At 37.2% G+C, this 12,312-nt stretch overlaps 2 protein-coding genes across 2 annotated transcripts in view; both read left to right on the forward strand.

Annotated features, from left to right (window-relative positions):
• RANBP2 (RAN binding protein 2) overlaps positions 1-4,709 on the forward strand; it is an 87,623-nt gene extending 82,914 nt beyond the window's left edge. The window contains exons 25-29 of the mRNA XM_042781153.1: positions 1,623-1,724; positions 2,440-2,585; positions 3,279-3,552; positions 3,675-4,009; positions 4,404-4,709. Of these exons, the coding sequence (XP_042637087.1) occupies positions 1,623-1,724; positions 2,440-2,585; positions 3,279-3,552; positions 3,675-4,009; positions 4,404-4,709 (1,163 nt within the window). The remainder of the gene's footprint in view (positions 1-1,622; positions 1,725-2,439; positions 2,586-3,278; positions 3,553-3,674; positions 4,010-4,403) is intronic.
• Positions 4,710-9,031: 4,322 nt separating this feature from the next.
• Positions 9,032-12,312, forward strand: part of CCDC138 (coiled-coil domain containing 138) — a 284,099-nt gene continuing 280,818 nt past the window's right edge. The window contains exon 1 of the mRNA XM_007942397.1: positions 9,032-9,124. Coding sequence (XP_007940588.1) covers positions 9,032-9,124 — 93 coding nt within the window. The remainder of the gene's footprint in view (positions 9,125-12,312) is intronic.

Raw genomic sequence — 12,312 nt, forward strand, 5'->3', positions numbered from 1 at the left:
AGGCATGCATTTCATAAGGAATACCTATATATTTGAGAAGATAACTTTCAAAGGCAGAGCTAAAAAAAAATTCCTTTCTTAAAACAACTTTTTAAGGGGGTTAGACATTAGTGATAATAATCAGAAAATCCTACTACCTTGCTCTCAATGATCATAAACCTGTATTTGTATTAAGAGTTGTGGTTACTAGGGAGTATATATAAAGCATTGTGGCTATGACCTATCTATCTGATCATAAAGGAATAGTGGTTTGCTTCCATGGAAAATTTCCTTGTGGTAGTATTTTCATTTGAATATTATCTAATTGTATTATGACACAGACATACTCAGAATTTTGTTAAGTGTAACATGAAGTAAATTTAGAAATAGTATAGTAGGTGGTACAGATTGTTTATGGTGTTACCTAAATGCCTCTCCTTTTCATTATCAGTCTCAGATTGCTAGTAAATAAAAAGTAGTTAGTTAGAGAAAGTAATGTTTGGTATGCCTTCCCCCCTACATTTTTTTTAATCTCAGTTGGCTTTTGGGAGTCTCCTTAAATTACATGGCTTTATACATGTACACAGGAGCCCTGGTGGCACAGTGTTTAAGCACTCAGCTGCAAACTTACCAGCAGCTCTCTGAGAGAAGAGACCTGGTAATCTTATCCATAAAGGGTATAGTCTAGGAAACCCTATGGAGCAGTTCATTTCTATCATATAGGGTTGCAAGGAGTTGGAATCAAGTTGAGGGCACACAATAGAATGTGTGTGCTCTGGCGATACTATCTTTTTCAGATGTAAGCCTGAAAAATCACAAATAATGTTTTTATAGGTACGTTAGAGACTGTTAATACACCAGGAGAGGAAAGGATGCCAAACCCCAGCCCCTCTACATTTTCAGAAGAGGAAAAGGAAGGCATAGAACTTTCAGGTATCATGCAGCTTCACACTAGCAGAATTAATGTAAGACTACAAAATTCCAGATGACATGTTACCATACTTCCGTTAGATAAGACATTTTGTTTTATCAGTTTAATACAGAAGACAACTTTTATGCTGAATACCTGGAATTACAGTGTTTCCTGAAATCCTGCCTTTGGCTGAATGTTTTAGATTATAACCCGTTACTGTCAAGTCAATTCTGACTCATAGTTACCCTATAGAACAGAGTAGAATTGCACCCCCTCCCCCCAAAGGCCTTCCAAAGCTGTAATTCTTACAGAAGCAAACTGCCACCTCTTTCTCCCATTGAGTGGCTGGTAGATTTGCGCCACCTACCTTTCTGTGAACAGCCGAGGACTTTACCACCATACCACCACAGCTCCTTTTCCGATTATAGAAGACCCTTTAAAGTAGAAACTGATTGTCTATCTCACTTAGAATAGATATTTCTGCATCCCATCTTTAAAAATGGTTTTATGTCCTGCTTTTGATGTAGTATTCATGGGGAATAGCTTCGGTAAGCTTAACAGTACTGAAGGTCAAAATTAGAAATATTCTGTAACTTTTCTTTAAAGAAGTAACCCAAAGATAATTTCTTTTCTTTGTTGGTAATGAATAAGGTCCTACCTGCATTCCCTGGGTCCTGGGTATAATAATGATGTTTAGTAAATATACTGAAATGTTGCTTTCTTTTGCCAGTAGAAAGCAAAACTGTTACATTTGGGTTTGGAAGTAGCACAACACTATCATTTGCGGACTTGGCTTCCAGTGCACCTGGGGATTTTGCTTTTGGTAGTAAAGGTAAGGTCAAGAGGGGAGATTTTTATAATTATGTTAAAGAATCAAGCACAACAGAAAGACCTAGTCCTTTGCCATAGTGTTATAAATTTGGAGATTTCATCCACCTACCCCACTTCTGTATTTTAATGTTTTAATAAGGAAGGGCTTTGGTAGTTTATTATTTTCAACATGTATTAATATAACTAAGAGTTTTCTCATCTCATAGTTTACTGTAAGTCATACTGATAGTTACCCCAGGAAGAAGCTGAGGTAGAGAAGTTTTAAACGTAGTTAGGCCTCTGTGGTAAATTTGGAACTTGAAGATGTGACCTTTTTGAGAGTATTTTGAAAGTTATTTTTTTTTTTAATTATTTTTCTAAGGTGGTAAAAAGGTTTCATGAAATCAACTACTTTGGAGAACTGAGCTAAGTTTTTGGCATTTTGAGGTATACTGTATTATTTTTAAGAACACATTTCATTTCTGAAAGCTGTATTATGAAGTTTACTTTAGGCAGAGACTTTCTTTGTATCTCCAAGCATAAGCAGTACTAAGTTTGCAAGTACGTGCTCAATAATTGAGGTAAATGTGCCATTTATATAATTTTAAACGGTTTTACTAGAAGTAAGTATATGTGGCATTTTTGGAAATAAGATGCACTGGTAAAGTAATCTAAGGATGAATAAAAGCCTTAAAAAAAATGATACCACTATTTAAATATCCTAATTTATTTATCAGATAAAAACTTTCAGTGGGCAAATACTGGAGCAGATGTGTTTGGAACACAGTCAACAAGTAAAGTTGGTGAAGATGAAGATGGGAGTGATGAAGAAGTAGTTCATAATGAAGATATCCATTTTGAACCAATAGTGTCATTACCAGAGGTAAATATTATAAAATGAAAAATCTTAATAATAACTAATTTCTCATTTTACATTTAAAACTGACACAGGATTGATTTGTAGAGCTAATTTTGCATATCTGTCTGAATATTTACAATTTGAAAGGGAAGCTCAGTGTTAATTAGAAATCCACTCTTTTTTAATAAAAATAAATTTTTTTTATGTTTACATATACATATTGCTTGATAAACTCTATGTGAATTTATTGTCTACAATTAAAATAATTCTTTCAGGTATTGTCCAAATAGCATGTTTATTTTCATACCACTATTCTATGGGCAAAAAAATTTAAACTTGTACTTGCCAAAGTCCTTTCAATAAAAAGTGAGAGTTATAGTTTCTAGATAAGAATGTTGTTTTAAGCAATTACTTTGTAGGTTTTGAACAGTAATCAGTAGCTAATATTTCTCTTCAACAAAAAACACTTTTTGAAAACTTTTCTTTAAAGGAAGGCATTTAATTTCTAAAAGGAAGAAGAATACTACATAAGAGAGAAATTATATTTAGTGACAAATTAGGTCTTCACTGCTTCATCCAAATCATATATGCTCCTGGCCCTGGGATATTACCATTTATCTTGATATGAAAGTGTGAATTCATTAATGTGATCAGAATTTTTATCTTTGGAATTTGTTATAGATGGTAGATTTTAGATCATTTCCTCTACTATTTCAGGTAGAAGTAAAATCAGGAGAAGAAGATGAAGAGATTTTATTTAAAGAGAGAGCTAAACTTTACAGATGGGATCGAGATGTCAGTCAGTGGAAAGAGCGTGGTGTTGGAGACATAAAGATTCTTTGGCACACAATGAAGAATTATTACCGGATCTTAATGAGAAGAGACCAGGTCTTTAAAGTGTGTGCAAACCATGTTATTACTAAAACAATGGAATTAAAACCCTTAAGTGTTTCAAATAATGCTTTAGTTTGGACTGCCTCAGATTATGCTGGTAAGTTTCAATACTTAGATTCTACTTTTAATTTTGTAGACTTTTTAAACATCGTATCAATATATTAAATAATTTATAAGTTACTTTTAAAATGAAGACTGCATTTTTTTTTTCTTCAATAGATGGAGAAGCAAAAGTGGAACAGCTTGCAGTGAGATTTAAAACTAAAGAAATGGCTGATTGTTTTAAGAAAAAATTTGAAGAATGTCAACAGAATTTATTGAAACTCCAGAAAGTACAGGTATCACTTACAGCAGAATTATCAAAGGAAACAAATCCTGTGGTGTTTTTTGATGTTTGTGCAGACAGTGAACCTCTAGGACGTATAACCATGGAATTATTTTCGAACATTGTTCCTCAAACTGCTGAGAACTTCAGAGCACTGTGCACTGGAGAGCTGGGCTTTGGTTTCAAGAACTCTATTTTCCACAGAGTAATTCCAGATTTTGTTTGCCAAGTAAGTATTAACTGTATATTACAGTTAAAGGGTAGAAGAATATACCATTTAAATTTGGGAGATTTGAGTAGTTCTCCTTGCTCTCATCCTGTAGTTTTTGTAACATTTCTTTAATGCTTCCACACTTAAGTTGTTGTTACCACCACTCCCACCACTCTCCCCAATAGCTCTGAACTTAAAATCATTTACATTTCTGACATCTCTTGGAACCTGTTAAGAAATTGAGGGTGAGATAAAGACCTTTTCATTTTTAGCTTCTTTTAAAAATGGGTAATTCTTAAGTTTTCAAGCTACATTCTCAAGAAAGTTAGGTTTTTAGGATTATCCTATAATGATGAGTTGTGTGTGTTTTATTCAGAAATTCTATTAAATTGTTTTTTTGTTTTTTTTTCAGGGGGGAGATATCACCAAACATGATGGAACAGGAGGACGGTCCATTTATGGCGATAACTTTGAAGATGAAAATTTCAATGTGAAACATACTGGTCCTGGTTTACTATCGATGGCCAATCGGGGCCGGGATACTAATAATTCTCAATTTTTCATAACACTGAAAAAGGCAGAGCATTTGGACTTTAAGCATGTAGTATTTGGGTTTGTTAAGGACGGCATGGATACTGTGAAAAAGATTGAATCGTTTGGTTCTCCTAAAGGGTTGGTTAGTCGAAGAATTAGTATCACAGAATGTGGACAGATATAAAATCATTGTTTTTCATAGTAAATTTTATCTGCATCAACAGTTAAATTGAAGCTTAGCTGTTACAGACAATACGGTAATTATGTTCAGCTTTTGAAAATGGACGTTTCCAATGTATAAATGTAAAATTGCAGCTTATAGCTGTTGTCATTTTTTAATGTGTTATAATTGACCTTGCATGGTGTGAAATAAAAGTTTAAACACTGGTGTATTTCAGGTGTACTTGTGTTTATGTACTCCTGACATGTTTGTATTAAAAATGGAATACTAATCTTGTTAAAAGCAATAGACCACCTCATACTATTGAAGGAATATGATATATGCAATTTAATTTAAATTCAAGATATTTGGACTTTCTGCATGAATATACTTACCTTTTGAATAAAGGGACCATAACTCGGATTTTTATTTTTAATTTTTTTTAGATTTGAAATATATTGGTAATCTTAACTATTTGTGTGCTCGTTGTGCAGAGAGACTCATTTATGAATGGGTAGAGCCACAGCGGCTAGAGACTTAACCAAAGTGCTCTTCTACAATCCTTGCACCTCCTGTATAGTTAGAAATTAACTTTTAAATAGGATATGTATTCTTGAAATTATATGTAGCTTCCTGTGCCCTTTCAAAGGCATTAATTTTTACATTTTAGACAAGCTATTTCCTTTTCTGTCATCTGTCTCTACTACCTCAGAAACTGCAGCTTGGTTCTGACAATAGAACTTGAATTTTTTTTCCTTGCAGTTATTGTGATAAAATATGAATATTTTTAAAAGGTATAGACCTTTTAAATGTTGTTTTTAACCATGTTTTTAACCATGTTGTTTGGTTAAAGATTTGCTTTATACTAGATTGTTGCAGTAACTTTTTCTGGTGAATTTTGTAGCAGAAATAAAGTGACATTGATAACAGCCATGACATTTAAAAAATTCATTACTTGTGCATCTAGTTGTCTGTTCACCCATTCTAGTACCAGGCATAAAGTAATGAGGACAATTAAAGCAGTAAATTCAAAGTTGCCATGTAATTTCTAGAGCTATCAAAAAAGTGACTCTTCTCAAATCTGATACACACTGAAACATATTTGCAAATGCTAGGAAATGGCTAGGAGCTCTAGCAGCGTAGTGCTTAAGGCACTTGACTGCTAACCAGAATGGTGGTTCAAACCCACCAGCCACTTCTCATAAGGAAGGTTGGGCAATCTACTTCAGTAGTGATACTGCCTCAGAAACCCAAGGAGGGGTCACTATGAGTGGGTCGGACTTGAGGGCACATAACAACAACAACAGGAAATGGCTAGTCAAAAGTTAATCTGTTAAAGGAGGGGGTGTTCTTGTTGGCCTAGTCAATGTAAATCTACAGACAACCCATATAGAGCACAAAATTTTGTATACAGTAAGCCCTGGGTTACAAACACCTGATTTATAGACAACTTGTACTTGTCCTTTAATGTTATGTAAATGTGCCCTCACTTTGAAATGTCTGAACCCCTAATTGCAACACATTCATCACAATCACCTTCATTTGCTGCACGTGCAGCTTTTAAATCATCGAAAAGGCTTTGAACCCTTTCTTGCACAAAAATAAAGCTAAATAAGAACTGCATGGACCTCTTCTGACATATCTACAAATATGATTTACAAAGTGATTTTGTTCATAACCTGAGGACTGTTTGTACTCTAATCATGGATAGTGACCTCTACCCTCCTACATCCTTCACATTGAAATTACTGCATTTTATTTAGTAAGAAAAGGTGCTTATTCATTGTTTCTTGAGGCTTTAAAAGTGAGAAGTCCTATAGTAATTACTTGGTGTGTAATTTGTGTGGGTAGAGTAATGGAATGCCATCACTGTAAAGCCATTTGGCCACAAAGACAGACACTTAAAGTGCATGGATCAGTTGAAATCCTTGAACCCACCATGGACTTGGTATGTGCACATTAAGTATTTTGAATTGGCTTCTTTGGAAATCTATGTAATATAAGCTGATATAAAATGTGCTACAGCTTTTCAGTTGGGATAGCTGATGCCTTTGTCACTATTGTAGAATAAATTCCAAGTAAATGAAAGTGAATTAAGAGATTTTTTTTTTTTACACTGATTTCTGTATCCTAAAAACATTAAAGTTAGGAATTCAAAAGCTTATTTTGACCAAAAATTTGATAAAAATGACATGTAAACTGCTGCTTATATTAGTATACATACACTAAATTCATACTATATTTTTCATCTGTTTGCTATTCACAATTATAAAAAACTTGAACTAAATTAAAAGTGGCTTCAGGCATTTATAACAAAGGGATTTTTCCACTTTTTAAATGAACTTTGTGATTTCTCTCACTTCGTTATCTAACCATTGGCATGGTATAAACCACAGTGAATAGGCATTTTTTTCATTGGCTGGATTTTACATTGTCTCATTAAAATTTGCTTAAAAATAAAATATGAAGAAATGTTTGCACACTAAGTAAGCAATGCTTTATGGTCAAAAGGATATTGGTTTAAATAAAGTATTGATCTTAATAAGTGTGGCATTTGAAGAGCTTTAAAAATAATCCAGTGAATTTAGGAGTTAGTTCAGACATGCAACTGAACAATTTATTAAATAATTGTATAAATGAGAGAGATTAAGGGTTCTACAATTGTTTCCCTCAATCTGTGGAATGTTTAGGTTTATAGACCATGCTAATAACTATTGACACTTGCTGCATGTCAGGGAGCCTTGCAGTGGTTAAAGCGCTTGGCCACTAACTGAAAGGTGGGCAGTTTGAATCCACCTTCCACTCCATGAGAGAAATGTGGCAGTGGTAATCTGCTTCCACAAAGATTGATAGCCTTGGAAACCCTTAGGCAGTTCTGCTATGTCCTATATGATTGCTATGAGTTGGAAAGCACTGGGTTTTGGTTTTTACTAAGTGCCACGCACTGTTCTTGACACTGAGAATAGCTGCAGACAAAGTACATGCTCTCAGGGAGCTTACATTCTATCCTAATACTTTTTAATACTTTATTATACCAGATTACCTTCTAGAACACAGGCTGATTGGCAGATAAAGTAAGGAGGTAATCATTTTTGGAAACGTCTGTGCTTCTCTATTCCTGATCCCGCCCCCCCACCCCCCCCTTTATGGGAGCTCTGGTGGGGAGCGCCTAAAGCATTTGACTGCTTAACCAGAAGGCTGGCGATTGAAACCCACCAACCACTCCTCGGAAGACGGTTGGGCAATCTACTTTTGTAGTTGATACTGCCTCGGAAACCCAAGTAGGGGTCGCTATGAGTCGGATCCGACTCCACGGTAGTGAGTTTGGATTTGGTTTTGATATCTGTTATACTTAGCAAAAGATTCCTTTGCTCTATTACAGTTAGCAAAGGCCACCTCTGATTAAAACATGATTTGGTATGTTGGCAATCCAGTGGCGTACCAGTCAGGTTTGGATCATCTTGGGAGACCCTAAGACTGTACATGTGTTGATTCCCTATACACACGAGGCACACAGGTTACCAAGAAGATGGTGCGTTTCTAATGCGCGGCGAGCTGAGTAGTTTTAGTTCGCCTTAAGGATAAATTTAAGCCCCTTTCGTGGATAGAGTGAGTGAAAGGTCAGATAATTAGAATCTGGTGTTTAGGCCGAAGGCTGCTTAAATACGCTCTTTATGAATTGCTTTTGGGTTTTTGGACACAACCGAGAAAAATGAAGGCGCTCTGGTAGCATCTGGCTGTTAACCAGAAGGTTGGTGGTTCAAACCCACCAGCCACTCCGCGGAAGGCAAGACTGGGCAATCTACTTCCGTAAAGGTTTACCGCCTCCGAAACCCAATGGGGGGGCTCTATGAGTCGGAATCCACTCGATGGCAGTGCGTTTCGGTTTTGGAAGAAAAAATACAGCTAGCAAAAAAAACTTTTTCGTAAGCCGCTAGAAAAAGAAAAAAAAAACACCATTTAATCAGTTCAAATAACACGCTTGTAAAGGAATGAGAGCTTCAATCACTTGGGAGGAGAAAAAAACTGTAAGGTATATACATACACAGAAAAACAGATGCTGCCCAGCCACTCAATGAGTCCCACTTGGTATTGGTACGTTCCTTAGGCGCCAGTCTGCTTTATGGCCATTTGCCACGATACGGACTAAGATTCACCACCAGCATGCACAAAAAACACAGGTCTTATTATCCACTACCGCGAGCAGAGGCGCAGTTGCGGACCCGCGTGAGGACAGAGACGTCCCTGCGTCATGACGCTTTCCGCTTTCGCGAGCTCCGCCCTTTGCCGCCCCGCCGCAAGTTTAAAAGTTGTTTCTGAGGCGACAACGGTGACCACAGGGAGTCATGGAACCTAGAGTGGTCAAACCCCCTGGTCAGGATCTCGCAGTGGAACGTCTCAAAAACCTCTACGGACTAAGGGGCAGCTTCCACGAAGAGGTGAGGCCGTCGCCTCTTTCTCCTCCTTCCTATTCCATAACCCCAGTCCTTTCTTTTTCATTCTCTTACCAACGGTGGCTGCGCCTCTCAGGCTCCCGAGCTCCTGCGGTCTTGAGAAAGCACTCCTTTAGAGTTAGCAGTGTGGTGTCCTGTTCAGCTTACCAGCACTGCCTCTGTGCGTTTGGGAAACAAGGCTGCTCTCGACTTTGGATCGGAGTACCTGGGGCCTCTTCCTCTAGGTGGTTTCAGATGAATGGTGGAAGACCAAAGGGCAGGTATCTAGCATCCAGCTCTCTCAAGGCACCTGAAAGTTTAGAAAAAGAGTTGTGCATGCCCTTGGCAGAAGAATCGTTTAGTGAAACTTAGCTGTGGGAGGAGAGTAACGTGAGGCCAAGGATGTGTAAATGTCTCTGTGTTTGGCAGATAAATGTCACATATATAGGAGAAACAAATTTCCAGTGGAAAAAAAATTCTCTCATTCACTGTAACTTTTATCTGTATTTTATTTTATTTTTGTTGTTGAGAATATAGACAGCAAAACACACACCAATTCAACAGTTTCTCATTGAATGATTTAGTGACATTGATTACATTTTTCGAGTTGTGCAACTATTCTCACCTTTTCATTAACCTAAACACACTGTTCCCTAAGGTTCTTGTCTAATATTTCCAGTTGCTATTAGCAATCTGATCCCATATAGATAGCTTTTTTAAAAGAGCCTCAAGGGAGACCATTTTCCCTACCATAACTTTTGAAGGTTTATGTTTATACAGAGTTTAATAAGGCATTGTAGAAAGTATTTTTGACATTTTATTTACCACAGTAAATGAATACTTGAATGATTTAAAATAAAATTCTTTATTTTGAACTTATTTAAAATTTACAGTAAAGTTGCAAGAAAAGTACAATAAACTCCCTTGTACCCTTCATTTGGATTCACCAGTTTAACATTTTGCTGTATTTGTTTTGCTATTCTCTCCCTTATTTTTTCCTGAACAATTTGAGGTGATATGCAAGTACCGTTCCCCTTTGCCTCTATATATTAATATTGCAGTGTGTTTTTCCTAAAAATAAGGACATTGTCTTAGATAATCACAATAAATTTATCAGAAAATTTAACACCGATACAATACTTTTGTGTAATTCATAGTCCAGATTTCACCAGTTATCTCAATAATTTTGTTTGTAGAAATTTTTTTGTAGTCCAGATCTAATCCAAGAATGCACACTGCATTTTGTTGCCTCTTTTGTTGCTTTTAATCTGGAACATACTCTAAGCCTTTGCCTCTTTCTCATAACATTGATATTTTTGAAGAATATAGGAGCTCTGGTGGTGCAGTGCCTAAGGCATTTGACTGCTAACCAGAAGGTTGGTGATCCACCAGCAGCTCAGCAGAAGGAGTTTATGTTAAGATTTACTGACTCGGAAATCCAAAGGAGGTTGCTATGAGTCAGAATCTACTCAGTGGCAGTGAGGTTTTTTTTTTTTTTTTTAAATGTGATTTGGGTGAAAATATACAGAGCAAATTCATTTTCCAAACAGCATTTCACATACACTTTGTCTCATGATATTGACTGCAGTTTCCCTCAATGTAACAGCTTTCTTCCCACTTCCTCCCCATAGTTACCTCTTCCCTGTGCCCTTCCCTCCCATGCACTCCTGTCCCTGGAAGTGTCTCCCTGTGCATCCACTGCCCTTCTGTTCTCCCATGATTGAATGATCTCTCCAAGGAGTGTATATACCTAATGTAAACATTCAGCTCATATGTTTGTCTTTTGTTTGGCTGGAAGCCACAGGAGTGGGTTAAATTCCAGACCTGAAGGGCAGCTGGGGACCATAGTCTCAGTGCTTCCATCAGGGTCTATCAGACCAGCAAAGCTGGTCCTTTATTTTATGATTTTGAGTTTTTTTTCCATATTGTTATCCCACTCTACCCAGGGTCAGCTACATGGAACCCCTCCTGGATGGTTGACTGTGGTAGGCAGGCACCATCTAGTTCTTCTGGTCTCACAGTCATATAGGCTGAGGATCACATGGTGTACCAGTCCCTTGGGCTAATTGTTTCCATACGTCTTTGGTTTTCTTCATTCTTCTTTGCTCTGGACGAGGAGAGACCCATTGTTGCACCTAGATGACTGCTTGCAAACTTTTAAGATACCAGTCACTACTCACCAAAGTAAGATGTGGAACAATGTTTTTGTGTAGTATGTTATGCCAGTTGAGCCTGATGTCCCCTGCAACCATGGTCCCAAGCCCACAGGTTCAACTACTCACGCCCTCTGTGTAGCTGGCTGTGGCCAAGAAGTCATCACAGTCTTGTCCCTTGTCAACTCTACTATATACCTGGACATTCTTACTGAACATACAAATAAGCTTGTAGATACAACATCTGCCATCCTGTACGTGGTCATGGACACATTACCCCCTGCCTGCACATACTTGATAGTTCATCCTGTTCATCTATCTATCCACCTTAGATCAATGTTTGCCATCACTGACAATGCAGTACTGTATGTGCACAAGAGTTCATCTTTGTTGTCTATACCTCCCATGCACCTCTCTGTGTCTTCCTCTTCCTCAGGCCACTGTGTTGATCACTCACATTTGGTGCATTGCCCTTCCTTTCACACCCAAATCAATACTTGTCTCTACCTTTCTAGTATTGTTTCCTCCCCTCCCTCTCCACCCTTGGTAAACAACAAAGAAAGTTTTGTTCCATACGTAAACCTTTCCTTGACTTTTCACAGTAGTGGACTAATACAATATTTATCCTTCTGTGATTGACTTATTTCACTCAGCATAATGTCTTCCAAGTTCATCCACATTATGTGGTGTTTTGCAGGTTCTGCGTTATTCTTTAGGGTTGCGTAGTATTCTATTGTGTGTATGTACCATAGTTTAGTTATCCATTCTTCTGTTGTTAGGCACCTAGGTTGTTTCCATCTTTTTGCTATTGTAAATAGTGCTGCAATGAACATGAGTGTGCCTATATCTGTTCTTGTCCTGGCTTTCACATCTTTAGGATATATAGCTAGTAATGGAATGGCTGGGTCAAATGGTATTTCTAATTCCAACTTTTTAAGGAATCTCCATACTGCTTTGCACAGTGGTTGTATCAGTCCCACCAGCAGTGTATGACAGACAGTTCTAATCTCTCCACCTCCTCACCAGCATGTTATTTTCTAT

Source organism: Orycteropus afer, unplaced genomic scaffold (assembly GCF_000298275.1).
Source record: "Orycteropus afer afer isolate SDZICR_OR568_19922 unplaced genomic scaffold, OryAfe1.0 scaffold00089, whole genome shotgun sequence".
Classification (NCBI taxonomy): Eukaryota; Metazoa; Chordata; class Mammalia; order Tubulidentata; family Orycteropodidae; genus Orycteropus; species Orycteropus afer.